This window comes from Salminus brasiliensis, chromosome 22, assembly GCF_030463535.1.
Source record: "Salminus brasiliensis chromosome 22, fSalBra1.hap2, whole genome shotgun sequence".
Taxonomy (NCBI): Eukaryota; Metazoa; Chordata; class Actinopteri; order Characiformes; family Bryconidae; genus Salminus; species Salminus brasiliensis.
Genome location: NC_132899.1, coordinates 4,707,730 through 4,728,896, shown reverse-complemented (window position 1 = coordinate 4,728,896; position 21,167 = coordinate 4,707,730). Strand labels below are relative to the sequence as shown.

At 43.8% G+C, this 21,167-nt stretch overlaps 1 protein-coding gene across 3 annotated transcripts in view; it reads left to right on the top strand.

Annotated features, from left to right (window-relative positions):
• The window catches only part of adam12a (ADAM metallopeptidase domain 12a), a 166,141-nt gene that overhangs the window by 84,832 nt on the left and 60,142 nt on the right, over window positions 1-21,167 (top strand). For all 3 annotated transcript variants that reach the window (XM_072666630.1, XM_072666629.1, XM_072666631.1), the window contains exons 5-10: window positions 4,199-4,275; window positions 7,123-7,315; window positions 16,297-16,362; window positions 18,296-18,367; window positions 19,453-19,622; window positions 20,114-20,198. In XM_072666630.1, coding sequence (XP_072522731.1) covers window positions 4,199-4,275; window positions 7,123-7,315; window positions 16,297-16,362; window positions 18,296-18,367; window positions 19,453-19,622; window positions 20,114-20,198 — 663 coding nt within the window. The remainder of the gene's footprint in view (window positions 1-4,198; window positions 4,276-7,122; window positions 7,316-16,296; window positions 16,363-18,295; window positions 18,368-19,452; window positions 19,623-20,113; window positions 20,199-21,167) is intronic.

Below are 21,167 nucleotides of genomic sequence, written 5' to 3'. Positions count from 1 at the left end.
AGTACATTTTGGTTAAAGATCAAGATTAAATTGATAGTTTGTCCAGTGGATCAAAATCAGGACTGTATATCAGTCAGTCCTAACATTAAACCCACCTGCCTAATATTGCGTAGATCCCCTCAAACCACCAAAACACCTCTGACCAGTTGAGGCATGGACTCCACAAGATATAGCCAGCATGAACTTTTTCAGCTTGTGCAGTTTGTGCTTCTGTTCTCTTCTGGAAGATCAAACCAGGTGGGCTTGCCTTCACTCTCCATGCACATCAATGAGCCGTGGACACTCTTGAGCCTGGCCACAAGACATTAGCAGCAGATCCTGCAAGTTGCTTCCAGCTTGTGAGGTGGGACCTCCTATAAGCATTCAGTGAACCTTGGCTGACTTCCTGATGTTGTCCTTCCTTGGAGTGTTTTTGGTAGGTACTGACCACAGCTTTCTGGGGACATCTCACAAGACCTGCCTGATGTTTTGGAGATGTTCTGGCCCAGTCGTCTAGACATCACAGTCTAGCTCAGGTTCTTATGCTATGCAATTTTTCCAGCATCCGACACGTCACCTTCAAGAACTGTTCATTGACAGTGTCCATTGTATATTCTATCACAGCATTGCTGTAATTGCATTCGGCAAGAGCGTCATCACCTCACCTCATCATCCCCAACACCCCAACTCGTCTCAAAAGTACTGGATGGAGCTCCACCATCCATCATTCTGGAGAACACAGTTCTTCCACTGCTCCACAGCTCAATTCTGGGAGGCTTTGTATCCCCCCCAGCCCACGCCTGGATCTAGGCATGGTCTAATAAGTTCATGTTTATCTGCTCCAGAGAGTCCTTACTGTTCTATTAGCAGTACTTCTCTACAGGGACTAGACAGGCTGAGTGTGTTCATTTGCATTTGGACATGTGGACCTATAGTGTATGGTTGTGTTTGGTAAAGGCGTGTCGGCTTGCGTCTACTCATTCCTCATTCCTACTCACACCAGTCAAAACAAACTAGAAAATGTAGTCCACCAAATGATCCTGCCTCCCTTCTGTAGGCCTGGATGGGTTTGTCTGGCTCCTCTTGACTGGAGGCATGAGCTTAATCCTGGTAATTTCATACTGTATGCCTTGTTTAACTTCATAGCAGCCAAATGCTCCACCAGAACCGTTTCCAGTGGCCTCTGGACGTTTAATGAAAGGCACCTGAAGCAGAGTGCAGCTGTGCAGAGTCTTTTTTCCCACCCAGAAACAGTCCATACGTTTGCCTGACACCGAACAATCGCAGTCTCATACAATATCCATGCGTTCATGACATCAGCAGCACTTGCTAAATCGGGCACTTTCCCCGCTGCTCCCCGCGTCACTCCGTGTTTCATATTTAATGGGATGTGGAATGTCCTTTTTACCTCTGGGCAAACAGGAAATAGCGCTCCAGTGGACATGAGGACTCGGAGCTATCCTCCATGTCAGCTCACACCAACCAGAAGGAGACTCGGACAAATTACAGGCCAGACTGGGAGGCATGCTGGGGCGTGAGAGTGGTCTTGAGCCTGAGCGCGGAAATAATGACCTGAAACCACACTCGGGTGATAGGAGGAGGCTAAAACGGGCAGAATACATTTGCTGCCTCGGTCAGGCTTCTTTTTTTTTTCTTCCTTTACGGTCACTGGGTGCAGTCCAAGAGCGAAGAATGAGGCTAAAAATCCTAAACCTGCCCCTAAAAAAAACATTGAGCCAGCTCTGGAAATACCAGAGTGTTTCCTTTTGAACGTCTGCATATAGACAGAGTGAGAGTGAGAGTGAGAGTGAGAGTGAGAGAGAGAGTGAGAGAGATGGGATTCAGAGAGTTCAGTGCCAAAATAGAAACTCTACAGCTGCACTTTCAGTCCAAAACAGACAAGTCCTCCCTTCCACTGAAACAAACCAGCCTTGTCCTGAAATGCCTCCCTCTCTGAAAATCTCTCTATAGCTAAATATATATATATATATATATATATATATATATATATATATATATATATATATATATATATAAATACACACACTAATGGATGCATTCAGCTACTTTACGTTGCACCCCTTGCTGACACAGATGTGCAAATGCATCCACAGCTTGTCTAGTCCCTGTAGAGAAATACTGCCAATAGAATAGGACTCTCTGAAACAGCTACACATAAATTTTGACCAGGCGTGGGCTAGACAACATTGAGCTGTAGAGCAATGGACCTGTGTTCTCATGAATGGTGGTGCTCCATCCAATACTTTTGGCATGAGTTTGGGCGTTAGGGGTTGAGGTGGGGTGGTGATCATCTAAAATCCTGGACTTATTAACTTATTAACACCTTAACACCACACACCTCTTGTCAGTGAATGTAGTCAAAATCCTCAAAGCAGTGCTCCACAATCAGGTAGAGTAGAGATAAAAACAGGATGAACTCTTTTTTTTGATATTCTAAATTGAAGAAATAAGAAATGAGAAGGTGTCCCAATACTTTTGTCCATATGTGTGTGTACTGAGCACTTTATTTCACTCGATTAATACTGATTAGGGCCTCGTTTTGCTCTCAAAGTAGCCCCAATTCATTTATTTGAGATTCTAGTCCATTTATTTATGTATTTATTTATTTAAGCCTATTTTCTTCCCCAATTCTACACAGCCTATTACCCAACCCACCTGAGAGTACTCTTGCAATGTCACCGGACAGCCAACGCACTCAGAGGAAAGCGCTGGGTACCCAGCTCTGATGCATTGACTAGCAGACGCCTCATCCAGCCATCTACGCAGAAAGTGCCAGCTTCAGCTTCTCTGGCTTTTAAGATTTGAACCAGCCATCCTGGTCATAGTGATAGTGCCTTTATCCGCTGGACCACATAGAGCCCAGATTCTTAATGCTCCCACATCCCAAAATGTTCTACTGGAGTCAGATCTGGCGATTGGGAAGGACCGCCACTGAACAACCCTGAACTCTTTGTCATGTTGAAGAAGGTCTTCTGCTCTGTGACAGGGTGTGTCGTCATGCTGGAAGTGGCCGTTAGAAGATGGTAAACTGTGGCCGTGAAGGGATGCACATGGTCAGCAACACTACTCAAACAGTCTGAGGTCTTCAAGTGATGGTTGATTGTATTAATGCTGCCTCCTCCATCAGCCTGGACTTTTGGGTCCATGGATTTATGCTGTTGGCACCAAATTCTGACCAGACCATCTGTGTTCCTCAGCAGAAACCCAGATTCGTCGGACCAGGCTACGTTTCTCCACTATTCAAGTGTCCAGTTTTAGTGAGCCTGTGCTGAGCCACTGCAGCCTCAGCTTTCTGGTCTTGGCTGACAGAAGTGGACCACAATGTGTCTTCTACTGTTGTAGCCCATCAGCCTCAAGGTTGTGCACCCTAAGAAGCATATCAGCCAGGAAGTGAACAGTCAGTTCTTGAAGGTGATGAAGGTTCAAAGAACCAAAGTGTGATGTTCTAGATAACTGGGTCAGAACATCTCCAAAACATCAGGCAGGTCTTGTAGGATGTTGCCGGTATGCAGTGGTCAGGACCTACCAAAAAAGCTCCAACGAAGGACAACCGGTGAACTGGTGGTAACAGGGTCATGGGTGCCTAAGGCTCATTGGTGCTCATAGAGGCCCCACCCACCTCAAACCTTTCAGTATTTGGGGGGAAAAAAAGGATCTGCTGCCAATATTTTTGCTGCCAGAGACCACAGGACACTTTCAGGGGTCTTGTGGAGTCCTTTTCTGGAATGATGAGCTCTGTTGTGGTGGCACAAGGGGGACCTCCTATATATTAGGGAGGTGGTATTAATGTAATGGCTGATTCTGTGTATATAATCTAGGACAGCTCTCAGATACTCCAGTAGGTATGAATGTGGTATGTTTGGCTTTATAGGCTTAATCTGTTCGGGCTCATTTGTCTATATGTGTCTTTCTCTCATATTCAGTCTCTCTCTCGCACGCTCTCGCTCTCGCTCTCTCACCTCTTTGTAGGGCAGCAGATGTCTTTTGAAAGCAGGGAGTGGAAGTGTGCTGTGTCTGTTTGATGGATGGTTCACAGCATTAGCAGTTTAGTTCTGCCAGCAGAAATCTTACAGTGTGGTTTAACTTGAAGGACACTTCAACAGACACACACACACACACACACACACACACACACACTTCTTCGTGTCGTCCGTATGTCATGCTGGTGTGCATTAGCTGCTCTTTATGTCTATTTCAGGTGAACTGTTACTACCACGGACAGGTGAAGGGCTACCAGCACTCTGACGTCATCCTCAGCACCTGCACAGGATTCAGGTGAGTTACCATAGCAACCCAGGCCAGTGCTGAAATCGCTGAAAAACGTCCTCTTCCCACGTGTGTGACGTCAAGCCACGGTCCACTGCGGCCCCAGGGGGCCTGGATTGGAGGAAGTGCATTTTAATGAGGTTGGGTAATTGTGGCAGATCTGGGAGCGCTCACCCAGGAGATCTGTTTTACGAGAAGTAGCAGAAAAGCTCGAGCAAAGTAAGACGAGCGTCGATTTCACGCAGTGATGTCAGGAAAAGAGAGATGGTGCATGCAAATGGAGCAGGGGTGCTCTTTACCATAATTATATAAATTAGATGTGCAAATGCAAGCAAGTTTTTCTTTGTTTTTTTTTTTTAACAACTTATTTTATTGTATTTTCAGACATAAAGACGTAACACTTGTACACTTGCAATAAAAAGGCAGCATTGTCGGATACATTAGCATGTAAATATAAATTACAGTAAATTACAGAGAAAAAGAAAAACAAATGACATTATGCTGAATATTTTTTACTTGTTTCAAGAAGTAATGTTTTATCTAGCTAAATTATCTGCCAGTTTCACAAGATGAAACTACTTGAATTTAATCAATTTAATTAAATTAGCCAGTTTCACAAAATGAAATAATTTAAATAAGAATAAATTAAATTTGTCAGTTTCACAAGATAAAATAATAAAAATTAAAATAAATTAATTTAGCCAGTTTCACAGATAAAATAAATGAAATCTAGGAATAAATGAATAAACATTTTAAAAAATAAAATAATATTGTTTTTACATTTTATATATATAGTATATCTACTAGATTTAGGTTTTTACACTGTTGTGGTCAGAAGTTTGATTCAGTTTTACTAGTCATAACTCATAACTGCTTTAATTAATTGAATGTGATTCACTGATTCACTACAGTCACCTGTAAAGAATGTACAGTAACACTTTTTTGTACTTTATTAGAGTAATAATGCAGTTGTTAGTGTTTCTCACAAAACAGACCTCCACATATGTAGTCATAGTAGCATATAATGAATAAAAATTCATCTCCCCAACCCGATCCACAGGATTTGGATCAGGATCAGGGCCGACCCTGGCATATTTTACTGGATCGGATATTGGCTAGTTTAATCCCAGTCCAGTTCTGAGTCTCGGTTTTGACCGCGGTGTTCAGAGCACCATCTGGTGTCCTCAAGGCCTTCTCAGAAGGTAAATAAAGGAGTTGAGGTTCTGCAGTGTGGAGCTATTTTACAGTGGAACCTGAAAGCAGACCATAATATCTGACCCTTTATAAAACTCTCACTGAAACGCTCTGTTTTACCAGCGGGAGAACCGGCACTCGCCTTTCTCTGTTTATGAGACGAGGTTAATGTTAATGCTAACACACACATGCTATAGTAACCCAACTCACACACACACAGCATATTCACCCATTATAAACCAGTTATTACACACCAGTAGACCAACAACCACAGATACTAGTCCAGAGTGTGTACGACTATACACACATACACACACACACAGGAAGTGATTAGACTGCAGTGTTGTAAGAGGAAGATTGGTCAGACTGGATTATTAGATATTAAACACTATAAAACATCATTTTAAGAAAAGTCTCGACTAAACTAAATCAATCAGTCCAGAAAGTCTGATTATAGAAACTGATACTGAAAATAAAGAGATTTTACTGAACCCATTAATCAGCAGCTCGTCTGATCTAAACTGTGGAGCTTCATTAGTTTCATTAGTTAGGCTTTAAATGCAAAGATTAGATCGGATCAGTATCGTCTGATTCTCAAGATTAAGAGATTCGAATTGGATCGGGGGGGGGCAAAATGACCTGATTGGGACAGCCCTGGTTTAAAGTGAATACACAATTTATAAATGTCTAATTCAGGACCTTAATTAACCCCTAATTTGTTTTTCATAAAATTAAGCGTAGGAATATAAGAATACACTCAAGGTGATTTCAAGGAGATTCTCAGTATGATATAAGTATCCTGTTCTGATCTTATGAGGGTAAATTGTAATGGACTATTACCTACGTTTATTAAAGTCTGTCAGCCTTTAAAATGGACATAAACACTGAGCGGGCGCCGTAAAAGTAAATTCAGCCCAATGTGTGAATTGGTTCAGCCGATTTATTGGACAGAACCAATTTGGCAGAGTAATTACTATGATAATTCTGCTGGACAGTGTTAGGAATGTCTTTAAAGTTGGCCAGCAACTGTCTCCTGTCTCTCAGGAGTGCTAGAGCTTATTGCTTAAAGCTCTTTATTCAGGATACAGGACCACAGCTGCAACCTGTCTTCCAGACATGCAACCTGTCTCAGGCCCCGCAGTCTGTCTCCAGGCTCTGTAGAGCTGTGTTTCTTGGTGCTCGAGCCAAAACAAATTAGTGCTGATTTTGGTTGGCAGGGCTGGTGCGAGTGGGGTTTGTGTGGACGCTCATGTGGTCTGCAGTGCTGTGTGGGTTTGCTGAGAAAGCCCAGAGGTTGGCTGTGTCTTTATGGAGGAGGATGTCGCTTTAAATCAACGTGCAGTTTAAAGTGTGAGAAAAGCTGGTTGAAACCAAGCCTATAACCGCTAAACATCAGTATTAGGACTGCGCGAGTCGTGTTGTTTCAGTAAAACGTCCACAAAATTGATGCTGTGTTGACCAACAGTGGCTTGGATGTTGAAATAACCCAGTTTCCAGAACTTCTTCAAGCTGTCTGAGCTTGTGGGAAAGCGGAAAGACCACTTCCCTTCCGAGAGGATTAGTCTGCACTATTTACAGTCCAGCCACTTTTTTTCCCTCTTCATTTCTTTCTCAATATTGGCTCATTTAGCCACTTTTGTGTGTGTCTCTGTGTGTTCATAGGGGGCTGATCACATTCAAAGATAAAGTGCTGGTGCTGGAGCCAGCACAGAAGCCCAACAGCACCATCCATCATATCTACAGAGGAGAACATCTCAACCTTACCCGGGGCACATGTGGACACGGACACAACATATCCCATACTGCAGGGGTCCCAGACAGCCTAGGGACACTTTTCAGCTCACACAGCACAAGGGTAAGCTACCCAAGCCAGTAAAACACCCACACAATGGAAAACGTTCAGTTTTCTCAATGATAGAAAGCCCCTAAAGCCACTGGGAACACACTTTGATATATTAAATTTATTTATACTTTGACTAAATTTAACTAGAAAACACAAAATCTGATAAAACACTCCTCAAACATCACCAGATACTCTCCTCACACCTCTCTGAGAATGGTCTGGGCGTGGTCTCAATATTCTAATGAGCGTGCATGACTGACAGCCCTCTATCACTGCCATTACCATGGCAACGCTGCGGCTGTGATCCACAGATCATTAGAGTTTACAGAGGTTCTGAAATCTGTACTCGAGTCTCTCCGAGCCCATATATAGATACAAGCTCAAGCCGGGACTGCCTCTCCACTTCTTCGCTTCTTGCCAGCCAGCTACGCACTGTGCCGGTAGGGCGGAGTAATAGTGGGTGGCAAGCAGCGGATGCTAGCCTTGTGATTGGTCAGGGGTATGCTGATGTAACCCTCACCCACTTTTAGGACCGCCCATTCCACTTGAAGAGGAGCACAGTACTGGAGAACTACAGCAGACGTGTATTAGACTTTGGGAAGACCTTCATTTGTACATTTACACTAGAGAGGCCCAAAGGGGCCAGATTAACTTTGGGTTCCCCGGGGCTCAACCCTGGCCCTGGGGGACTCCGTCCTGCACATTTTAGCGTTTTTATGCTCTAAAATAAAATAAACCACAGCTTATCTGGGATCAAGACTTAACTGAGGTGCTTTTTTATGCTAATAAAGCAGCCACACACTCAATATCATAGTAGGCCTTTAGTCGGAGACCTTCTTTAAAGCATAGACAAAGTGTTTATGCTCTAAAACACCACCTTCGACCGAGGAAGGGCTTGCTAATTAGCGGATTATCTGGATCAGGTGTGTTGGGAGCAGGGTAAACACTGAAATGGGCAGGGCAGCCAGGCCCAGGCTTGGAAACTTCTGTTGTATGTGATGTTACCAAACCCATCACATTTACATACATCCACCTATTCAGCCTAAAGCAGGTTATCTCAGCCCACTGCTGATGAAGTTTGAGGAGTGTTTGAGTTCTGCTTCTTGTCTGAGGCACATTGGAATTGGACGGCACAGTCCAAACTCCAGATCTCATCAGAACAGATAAAGCAGGTGAACATGAATCCAGTAAAAAGGAGAAACAAGAGCTTCTCATTCTGAAGAAAGAAAGTAGTGAGATCTTGTCGGTGAGCTAGTCTGAAGAACAGAGCTCGGTTCCTCCAGGTTTCTCCTGGACGCCCCCCAGTCCAGCCAGCACAACGTGGAGGATGTGTTCAACTCCAGCAGCAGCAGCAGCAGATCACCTGATTTACCACCAAACCAGGTGTTGATCTGAGGACAACTCTAAATAACACTAGACGTCATGAGAGAGGAGAACTTATAATACTCACAGGGGACCAAAACATTTGCACAATACTGTATGTGCACACAGATGTCAATGTTGGACACAGCAAATATGAAAAGATGAAATACAGGACAATTGTAGCTCCTTTTAATTATAAACTCCATTCTGCAGAGTGGTCTTATATGGGTTCCCCTAAGGAAACAGTATCACATTATTAGTTTTTGAGGGTTTAGAAAAAGATGTATTTCACACTATGAATATTTATCACTGTTTACAGTACATATTTATTCAAATCAAATATGAAAGGAGTGCTTAGAGTATCTGCTGTGTGTAATCCTCAAGCAGAATGAAGTACAATGCGAGGGTATTTCGGCAAATGTCACACTTATTGCTTCATATCGCAAACAGGCAGGAATGCCCTTCCAGACAGTTATTTATGAGATCGTCCATTAAGTTACAATGCAAGGGTGGTGTGTGTATGTGTGTGTGTGTGTGTGCTCTTCTTTTCATTTCATTATGGTAAAAATAATAAGCATAAGCATTTTCCAAATACAATATTTTCCATGCAAATGCACATGCATGTGACGGGACAGGAGGCGGTACTGCTGTGCAGCCTTCAGTCCATTCTATGCAGCTAGTAAATGTCACTGTTTCACGTCTTCACTTTTTCAGAAGAAACATAAATATATGATCAGGTGTCCCAATACTTTTGTCCATATATTGCATGCTTGTCTAACTGCACAAGTCGAAATTTAAGTTGATAATTATGCGGATTACACCATGCTAACAGATGAATGATGGCTTCAGTGAGTTAGCTAGCCCTACAGGCCTCTTTTCTGCAGGACTAAATGGTTACTAAGGCCGTGCCACACCAGACCCTTTAGATCGGCTACGGCTCTTTAGCCATGTTCTACAACTACAAGGCTAATGCTGCTAGCTAAGGCTGAACCTGCATTCAACCAGCACATGATAAACATGTGTATTTACACAGTTATTAGAGACACTTAATATAATATATCGTCCAACATTGCTCCCGGGCTCATCCAACGGATGCTAGCATTAGCTTCACTATTCAAACAGTTAAAAGTGAATTGCTGTGTTTCTGTATTAGAAGCTGGTGTGTGAAAACATGCTGTTATGGACTTTTATTATTATTATGATTATTTAAGTGTATATCGTCTTTTATGCCAAGACCACGGCTACAGCTATCCATTAGCATAGTGCTAACTGCATGTCGAAATGGTCACACACTCGCGTGTGTTTCAGACATGTGACTTGTTTAAGTGGATTCCAGCATTATTTGGCATCCTACATCTATAACATGGCCTTCTTGGTGTGGTTTATGCACCATGCTAACAGATGAATGATGGCTTCAGTGAGTTAGCTAGCCTTACAGGCCTCTTTCCCACTGCAGGGGCACGCGCCATACCGTTCTGCGCTGGTGCGGACCCCCATTAGATCGGCTATGGTTCCTAATAATTCTCCTAATAATTATGCAGCAGTTTAGCTCTTTGGCCTTGCACTACCACTACAGGGCTAACGCTGTAGTAAAGCCAGCACAATGCCTGGTCCAAGCCTATATGGGGCCCTGAGCAGATTTTCATTTGGGGCCCATCAGCACCAAATGCCTGGTGCTTTATAATTTCATAGGGAGAGGATTATTGTGCAATACGCTGAAGCGCCCGGGCCTTTATTGAACACCCCTGCGGCGCGTATATCTGCATTTGCCCAACAGTGGCAGCAGCCAACAGCAGAAATTGATTAATCTGCCAATTATGAAATTAAATGAATATAAAATTATAAAAATGATTTGACCGGTGTAATACCATTTCATTTTATTATTCAATGTTATTTTTAAATGATGTATTTTTATCATGCTATCTTGGTGCTCTTGGGGACTCCCTGGTGGCGTTGGGGCCCTAAGAGGCCCCAATTATGCCTTGGGCCGGCTCTAATCACCTTCAGTGCTTATCTACAGGATTCAGAATTTGGCTCAACGGACAAAACCCGAGCTCGGCCTGAAAAGTCTGAGCAGTTCATTTTAAGGTGTTTTCTCCTCCAAGGTCAGAGTACAGTACGCGTCCTCAGTGCACGAGAGGCCTGTATGGATGTAGGGATGGAGTGCATCCAAGCAAGCCGTTTGTCTTCAGGCTTTTGAGGAAAGACAGCATAGAGGACAGGAGGCTCTTTATTAACCGAGCGATATGTAAGATCATATTGTGTCTTGACGTATTGCACATGAGTGCTTGGCTCTGTATCACTGCTGAGTGGCTGTAGATGTATAAGGGATTGGTCCATATAGGTTGGTCTAGTGGTGGTATCTTGCACCCATGTGCTCCACAAAAGCAGCTCAATACAGCAGGACCTGTTTTCATGAGCAAATTGAATCCATGAATGCCAGTTTCAGCCAATTCTAAGCCAATGCTACAAAGCATGTGAGCGAATGGAGGAAGATAAGAGCATGGAAAGGATATTTACTGTGTGATTCACTGTTTGACAAAAATATTGGGACACGTATGTTCATGCATGTTTCTTGTGAAATTAAGGGGATTAAAAATGGTTTCTCCTGCTTTTGTTGGAGGAACTGTCTCTACTGTCCAGGAAAGGAGGTTTTCTACTAGATTTTGGAGGAGCATTGCTGTGAGGATTTGATTGCATCATCAATCAGAGGTCACAATGATGGATGCTCACCACCAAACCTCATCTCCAACTCAACATTCTGATTTTTTTAATTCCAGAGAACACAGAAAACAATGCTGGGGGGCTTTATACCCCTCTATCCCACGCCTGGCATTAGGCAGCATGGTGCCAAAAGGTTCACGTTTATTTATCTGCCTCAGAGAGTCCTATTCTATTGGCATGCATTTTTTTTTTTACATCTGTGCAACCAGCAATGAGTATTTTTAAGGAGTAGCTGATTGCATTCATTACAAGGGGTGTCCACAAACTTTTGGACCCACAGTGGATGTAGCGTTTCTGTTAAAAATGTCACGCTGACCTTGTCGAAGGAGAAAAGGACCTCATGCCTGCACTTTTTTTCAGCTCAGAGCTCAGAAGTGCCTCCGATTTGCTCCGGGATTTGTCCGTAGAGCATTACCAGCCAGGTTCCTAATTCTGAAGATAAGCACTGAGATGGTGGTGGTTTAAAGGGACAAGCATTGTGCTGGCTGAATGCAGATTGCTGGAAAGGGGCTGGAGATTGGTGTGATGACTCACACTCAGCTTATCAGGTCTGTCAGGAACACAATGCGCAGCAGGGCTCTTGCAGAGACAGCCATTTGCGGAATTTACAACGCTTTTAGAAATATGGCTTTACGGGCAGGGGAGAAGGGTTTATCTTCTTTTCTCTCGCGAACACAAACACACCTAGAGGCGTCGACTTCCATGCAGACCTGCCTTTCACCTCTAGAAATGTCATGGCAGTGAAACGACACACATTTTCATTTGTTTGTCTCTACAGAGCCCTGCGGTCACCGCTACAGTGGAATTCCTGTATATGTATTTACTGAAGGCAGCATTCACAGTCACTCTCAATGCAGAAGGTGTCTTCTTAGTGGCTGAAACAGAAGGGCCTGGGTTTCTCAGATTTCTCAGAGTTACTGACCGCCTATGAGCATTTAATTATATATTTTTAATATATACATATACATATATATATATATATATATATATAATTTTTTTTATAATTGTTCATCAACATAATCCCAATTTGGTGCTGCCAAATGACCCACCCCTTTCTAAGCTCCCCCTAGTGCTATCAATGCTCCTCTGATACATGCATAACCAGCCTCTCTTCCAGCTGCTGCCGATGAGACATTGACAGGCAGCCGACGCGCTCTGAGGAAAGCCCTGGGTCCTTAGCTCCACCACACCAGCTTACAGACGCCTGTGCCGGCCAACCTTGCTAAGAATGATGAGAGGGTAGAGCGCCATCTGCCTGCCTGGAGAGAGCGCGGCCTGTTGTGCTATCTGAGACTTAAAATAAGAGTCACTAATACAAACGAAACACGAACAGACAGACTGTGTCAAAATAAGAGTTACTAAGGCAAACAAACAAACCGACGGTGTCAATATGTCATTAATACAAACGAACAGATGGTGTCAAAATAAAAGTCATTAATACAAACGGACAAACAGACGGTGTCAAAATAAAAAAATTTATACAAACAGGCGGTGTCAAAATAAAAGTCATTAATACAAACGAACAGACTGTGTCAAAGTAGGCTCAGTGGTTAGAGCACTGGTTAGTAATGACATTATTGTGGGCCCTTAAGCAAGGTCCTTAACCTCTCCTAGGCACAGCAATGATGGCTGCCCACCACTCCGGGCATGCGTGCTCACTGTCCACTGTGTGTGTTTGCTCACTAGTGTGTATGTGTGTGACCAAATTCCATCTGTGTCCAACACAAATGGTAGCAGTAACTCAAAATACTTGCAGACAGAGAGCTAGACAGCTAAAACTGCTCTCTCACATTTGTCTCCCGGTTCTTTTGGTTTTTTGGGGGGAGTTTTTTGCTATTGAGTCTGTGACTCAAAAACTGTGATCTGATCCGAACCGTGAGTTTCACTACAATGAAAATGTAAGATACCGGCTCTTTTATCTGTTCTTCACTTTAGGTCTTTTTTGTGTCTATAGACACTCCTGTGTGTGCGCTTAGCCCTCATACTGACTCCGTAGCTCCTAGGCTGCAGTGTTTAGTGTTCCAGCACGTTTGGAAGGCTTTACGAATGCTGGTTAAATCAGACACGTTTGGCAGGGAACCCCCTAAATCACTGCAGTCCTCAGGGACTGAAGCTGAGCTGCACTCCTGATCCACCTCTTTCAAAGCAGCTATAAACTTTTTTTCTGTCTGTGTAGTGCAAGTATCTTCACTGACATGGCTTCTGTGACCAAGCTTGGCTCCATGCGGAGGGTTGGATAGCTCCGGGGTGTGCAGTGGGACTATACGATGGCTGTAGTGGTCGTGATTAATGTACCAAAACCATCCTTCTGTTACTCAGAGTCATGCTCGTCAAAGACACAGTGTGAAAAGCACAGGAGGTCAGTTCTCACAACAAGAACTGGGAAAGTACGGAGAACAGGGTGTGCTTTGAATCAGAGGTGCATTCAGCCTACTAGAGAAAGTGCAACCTTTAATTGTACAAAGGTCAGCCTTTGACCTGAAGCTGCTATTGCATTATTAACCACAGCAATTAGGGGGTCCAGCTTTTTCTCCTAGCATCGTCCGGCACCTCCACCATCCGCCACATAGTTTATCTGGTCTGTTCTGAGAATATCTCAAAATAAGCCTATCAGAGTGAACAGACTACCCATACTCTCAGAGCGTGAGAGAGATCGTCGCCTGCAGTAGGTGGATATAAGTAGTAGCAGTAATGGTCTTGGCCCACATCTGATGCCTGTAGATTAAGCATGGTCAATAGTCTGTGAATAATACTACAATATCCAGCCAAACTTTAGCTATATAATGCAGATGTGTGTGTATATGACTGTGTTTTACAGATATGAAGTGTTAAGTTAACCTTATATTGCCCTATTTTAGCGATCTTTAGGCAAGCCATCACCCGAGCACCGTGCAGCTTAATTTAGGGGGCGTGTCGGTGTGTCTTTTCTACTGTACCAACGGGAAAAGGTCACACACTTCACCTTGCTTGGATCGAGTCTCTTAATTATTCACGGGTGTGTTTTATTTGGGCGTAACTTGCAGTAATAAACCAATCAGTGTGTCTCTCGCCATTCCTTTAAGAGCCAGGTGCGGTCTGACTGACCTTGGCGGGTTGCTTTTTCAGTGGTGTAAAGCGCGGGGGGGGGGTGTACGAGCATCGGGCTGCACGTGCCTGTGTTGACAATTCACTGCCGAGATATCAACGAACATCTGACTGTTGACGAATACTCCAGAAGTTGACCTGAACACTCCTCATGTCGAAAACACCACGCCAGTACATATCAGTGTAGATATATTCATAAGCACACTGCTGTTTAAACGACGAGGTGTAAGATGGCAATGAGCAGGGTGTAAGATCGGGCCCCTGGTGTTTGAGATCTCTGCAAAATTGATGTGATTAATTAAATACTGAATTAGCTTAAATAATTATATAATTGAAAAAATACATAAATTTTTTCCTGCCCCCTGGTGGTTTTTATTTTCACTACATGCAACAAAAAAATACATACAGATTTCTTTTTTATTTCTTTTTAATTTTACCCCATTTTTCTACCAAATTTAAAAGGCCATTTACCCAATTCCTGTTCATATTAGCATTGCCCCCAATAGGAGGGTGAAGACTCGTACGTTTCCTCCGACACATAAAGCACAATTGGTTTTGCTCTCTCCAGGGTGGGTAGGTGGCGCTGTCCCCCAACATAACCAAGTGCAGAATAAATCGAATAAAATTATAAAAAAAAATAAAAAAAATAAAAAAAAAACAGAAAAAAGTAGGCCTACGTCACAGACCATTTTCTAGAGCCTGATCTGACAGGGTTTGAGGAAAGTGCTGGGAAATCTTGGCCTGACTCGGCTCAACATGATATGAATTTTACATATTTGCGTATTTCTGTTTGTCTTCGAAATTTAACATATTGGGAAATAGAAAATATGCCACATTTTAGATTTTACATTTTTCACTAATATGTTAAATTTAGCAAATAAACTGTAATTGTGCACTAGCATGTTCCGATGTTTGTCTGTAGAGGATTCCTTTTACTTTTTTACTCAGAAAATCATCAAAACCTGTCATTAAACACATCCGGTATTGTAATTATTACTATTTATTTTTTATTATTTAGCTTTTTTAGGGCATGTTGAGTGACCCACCAAGCCACATCGGCCCTTCGAAACTCAGTGCGTAACTAAAGAAGCAAACTATAAACACTAAGCATGTCTTGGCTGATTGATTACATTTGGGGAAAGGGGGAAATTCTGTACATTTGATTTGGTGCCAGGCTATGACTTTAATGCAGGCTATTGGAGTCTAAAACCAGATGTTTTACTTCTGTATCAAGTGCATTTTATACCAGTTGTGAAAGAAACTGCTTCACCAAGATAGAAATGCAGAACAGGACAATGGGCCACAGCCTTGTGGTGTGACCTCGAAAAGGATGTGCTTTAACATATTTCCTAAAGGGGTAGAAAAATTCATTCAGTGTAAATGTAATGTCATCCATTAGAGCTCTCACATCAGAGTGTTCTTGGAAAAGGAGTACAAAGCAAACCTGGTGACCACCTTTTTTCGGCCCACCAAGGACGAGTAACAGTCCCAGGCAGAATCCTCATTCAGTGGAAGGCCCATTCAACCAGGATGCTGGGGTTACAACCTCCGCAGCTTTGAGAAGACAGAGAGCAATTTGGGGTTGAAGCTCTTCAGAAAATGCTTTAAAGTTTGAAGTGCGAGCTGTTTAAGATGTTTTATTCAGTCTGTCCTTCGAACGCTGGGCTTTAAAAGTGTATGCCAGTTTACTAAGATCTGCTTCATTTTCGGCTTTGTTCCCCTCCCTCTCCCTTCCTCTCTCCTCATTCTGCACATTCTCCATGTATTTCTTTCTGTTTCTACTCCTTCCATCCCTAACTCCCTCCCTTCCTCCCCTCCTGCAGCACAAGAGACATGCCCAGAGCAACACTAAGTACGTAGAGCTGATCATCGTGGCAGACAACCGTGAGGTAGGTAACCAAAAATACTCCTCAACTGTCTCTCTCCATCAGTCAAAGCGATGTACCCCACTTCCTCTGTCGAGAAAAGCAACAAATCGCCGTGTTCTCTCTCCCCCTGCCCCGTCGCTAGCGAGGCACAAAAGCGTGAGAATGAAGAAGTGGTGTCGCCACAACGGCCTGACACTTTCACCCTAGGGTCAGGGAGACGCCTGGGTGAAGGGGGAGGTGGTGGCAGAGGTGGAGTTCATTCAGTGGTTGAGACTACAGATGCTGGTCAGCGGGGTGAGGGATTATTATTGTTTAGGTAGCACTTCAGGGCCATTAGTCTGGAGTCAGACGAGGAGCCGAAGACCTCCTCCTCCAGCTGCAGACACTTGACCCTTGTCCAATTTGTCTGTTTAGGACTGACCTGTCTGAAACGTTATATCCTTTTAAAGTCGTTGCTTGGAAATGAACATCTTTTTGAACTTAAGATCTCCGGAGTCTCCTGATAAGCAGGAAGTTAGACCGTCGCTCCACCCTAGAGTTCTGTGAAGCATTGTGCATTTCTGTGTCTGAGAAAGAAGGGAAGGTAAATGTACTCAGAACTTTGCTTTTATGTAGTGTCATTTCACAGCTCTTGACCGGCCCTACGGTCTAACTGCTGTTTAATCCCAGTAAGACCTCAGCGCTTCACTGTTAAAGGCCTTGCAGTCTTGGGGCATCATGTAATAGGTGGAGTTCTCACCTGCAGATGGGAATAAACAGTAAACACATTGACGGGGCGGAGCCACAGACCAAAAACTTCCTCAGTTTTTAAATGTGTTCCAGCTGGCGGTGTCTGGGGGTTCTCTTAACTTTAGAAAAGGCCAATTTCATGGAATACCAAAACACACTTTCTTTTTATGAATAGAATTTGATGTACTGTAAAACTCATTAAAATCATTAGTAAATGGGCTGCAGCTGAAACTGATTGTTTAGTCTGTGGCTCCGCCCCCTCAATCTGTTTACTGCCCCCCATCTACAAGTTAGAACCCCCCCTATTACATGGAATAGGGAAGGCCTTCCTATTCTGACTCCCGACCATGGAGGGCTGATCATGGAGGGCTGACCATGGAGGGCTGTTTGTGGTGTTGCTGGGATTTGAACTCGAGATCTCCTGAGGCTCTTGATAAGCAGGCAGTTAGACCGTCGCTCCACCCTAGAGTTCTGTAAAGCATTGTGCATTTCTGTGTCTGAGAAAGAAAGGAAGGTAAAAGTACTCAGAACTTTGCTTTTATATAGTGTTATTTCACAGCTCTTGACCGGCCCTACGGTCTAACTGCTGTTTATCATCAAGTGTAAGGGGATCATATAGTTCAAATCCCACAGACCAAACATCTTCCACAGTTTTAATCAGTTTCAAGCACTGTATGTTTCCTGAGTCCTAGCCTTATTTTTTAGTTATTAAGAGTTATTATTCTTAAGATTTGTCCAAGCTACTACAGCTGTTCTGTACATAGTGCGGTTTTGAGAGTGGGAAATTCAGGTGTGGGCCAATATATAGGCCTGTAGGGTTTAAGGTGTTAAATGTCTAGCTGTAAGACTCCTCCCCAACTCTACCTTCTTCTTTAGCCAGAGCAGAAATCGTCATCAACAACACCAACAATAATACTAACTCACAGAGGTTTCTTGGAACGCCAACGCCGACTGCGGCCAGTCTGAGTCTCACAGAACATGGAAGAACCTTTACTAGGCTTTGATTCTGCACAACCTCTTTAATGCTCCCCGGGCTGATGGCCCAAACATCAAGCTCAGCACGTCCACTTTGCCAAAACATGGGAAACAGCCTTAACATCTGTGCTGACCTGGAACCTGGACGGAAAATAGTTTCTTAGCCTCGTGTGACATTCACAAACCTGGCTGTAGAGGAACGTTCGAGCACTGTAGAACATACAGCTCTTTGTCTGTCTTTCCTTTCCAGTACCAGAAGCAGGGCAAGGATGTGGAGAAAGTGAAACAGAGGCTGGCTGAGATCGCCAACTATGTGGACAAGGTAAACCTGGCTAATATGCTAACATATGTTTAACAGTAGCATTTAACATTAATGCTAATGTAGTTTTCTGTATTTCTAGCACACACTATCAAAAAGTCTTCATTTAGGGAGAACATTGACTTGTGGAGGCCCTTTAAACATTAGCCCTACAGGATGCTGATAGTGGAGACCTCTCTGAAGTATCCGATGATACAGCATTCATCATACAGAGAGACCTGTAGCCAAAACAGTCTGGCAATTGCATATGTCCATATGACAAATTCAGACACGTCATATAAACATAAACACATAAACATGTGTTTAGTTATATTGTCTATATTTCTCAAAATTGCGCAATTGTCCAGATTTTAACATGCACTAAATGGACAAAAGTATTGGGACACACCTCATAATCATTAAAATGAAGTGTTTCATGCAGTCCTATTGCGACAGGTGCATAAAATCAAGCCCCCTAGTCATGCAGTCTGCCTTTTTTACACACATCAGTGAAAGAACGGGAGGTTCTGAAGAGCTCACTGAACTCCAGCGTGGTTCTGTATGTAATAGGAGACACCGCTGCACCAACAACAACAAGTCAGCTGGTGAAATTTAGACCTTCCCTCCTAGATCTTCCTCCATCAGCTGTGAGTGGTGTTATTATTGAACAGTGGAAGAGTTTAGGAGGAACAGCTCACAGAGAGCAGCTCAGTGTCCACCAAATTGTCAGACCACGTAAGGTTACAGAGCGGGGTCAGGGCAGAGTGCTGAGCTCAGAGCAGAGCTCCAGACCTGCTGCTGCTGGTAGAGCTTAAAGCAAAGGAGGACCAGCTCTATATTAATAATGCCTATGGGTTTAGAATGGGACGTCATAAAAGCTTATAAAAGTGCGTCCCAATACTTTTAAAATTTTACGTGAATGTAGAGTTCCTATATTATGACTTTCTGATTGTGCTATCTCTACCACCATTGGTCCACCATCAAGCTAAGATGCTGTGTGGAGGAAGATAGAAGGCAGCTGTTCCTCCAGCACATTAAGCTGTGTGCTTCGAGAACTGCAGAACATGATGTAATGCATCTGCTAATAGCTTGCTCTGTTTGTGCTTCAGTTCTACAGGGCACTTAACATCCGCGTGGCTCTGGTGGGCTTAGAGGTGTGGAGTGACTCCGACAAATGTCCCGTCACCCAGGACCCTTTCACCACACTTCATGAGTTCCTGGACTGGAGGAAACTTAAGCTGTTACCTCAGAGACCTCACGACAATGCCCAGCTCATCAGGTTAGGAGCCGGGGGCTTAATCAGCTTAATCAACTTTTAGGTGTAGTCTATTAAAAATAACAATGCTTACACATAGCCTGTGTGCATTTTTATAAGGAAAGTGATGCGAAATAACTGATATTCATCCAGAATGTTGATTAGGAATTAAGAGGTTAGGAATATCGGGGATGTTATTAAGAACTGTGCTCTACAAGGCAATGAGATTATAATGAGTTTGGATAAAAAACACAGAATTATCATAACCCTGTTTTGCACACACTGGATTCCGGAGAGACCTGCTGGAGAGACCTGCTGGAATAGGGAACGCACTGAACTGTGAAGTGCTGCAGGTCAGGACACTGGACTGAAGCAAAAGAGCATAGGCTTGTAGATTGATTTGCATTTAAGGTCCAGATGGTTGACCCTGGGACTGTACTGTGCATAAGCATGTGCATTTTCTCAGTTTCTATAATCAGATCTCTCTCTCTCTCTCTCTCTTTCTCTCTCTACAGTGGTGTGTATTTCCAGGGGACTACCATCGGCATGGCTCCCATTATGAGCATGTGCACTGCTGAGCAGTCAGGAGGCATCGTCATGGTAAGGGGAACGTCAGTCATGCATTATTTTGCTCACTGTCTTCAAACCCAGACTGAAGACCCTAGTGACCTTAGTAAATCTGTTGCTATGTGTAAACCATGCGTCTGATCAAAAACCTTTACACATGCCTGAATCACACCCAGCAATCAGACCCAGCAATCTGGATGAGAAGTGGTGCCAATGATCCAGTAGTATAGTTTCTCATTGTTCTGCAATAAGCAGCTATAATAATTCCAGTAAAGACCCCGATATTCTCCTGATCCCAACCCTGTTCTGCCTGCTGAAGACATTATATCACAGTCATCCAGAGATACTCCCATAAATCACCTCAATGTATCGATTACCCGAGACACGGCAGTTCCTCTCTAATGAGGCAGAGCAAACGAACGTTCGGCACGGGAAACATCATATCCACCCCAGAGGCTGGGAGCACTGGGTGAGCTCGGCTCTGGGAGTGATTAGTGATGAGGTTACAGCTGTGGAATGGAGCCCTGCCCCGGCTCTGATTCCAGCTCTTTATTAAGTCATTAGACGCCGTCAGCTCTAGATTGGGATTGCCAGTCCTGGAATGGCGAGGAACCCCCTCTCTCCCTCTCGGTCTGGTTACCCAGTGTTCACCCAGAGTGCCCCAGCTAATTAGGGTGGGCTTGTGCAGGGTGCAGATGCTAAAGCTATGGAAGGGTGATTAAAGATGCATGCAGGGCGTCCGGACGCTGAGCGATGGCTCGGCCGGCCTCTTCCATTACAGATCAGCGTGGCTCGACACCGCCATCCGTCTCGACCCCGTTCTGCTGGCTGCAAGGGACCAGAGTGCTCTCAGGGGCCCAGAGGGAGCCCTGCTGGACTGAATATACATACAGACCCAATGAGTGATGCCTCCATGCTGCTTCTGGTGACCAACATGTGATATTTTAGGGAAAATCTGCTTCTTCAGCAGAGCGGAGGGATATCAGATGTTTACATACACCC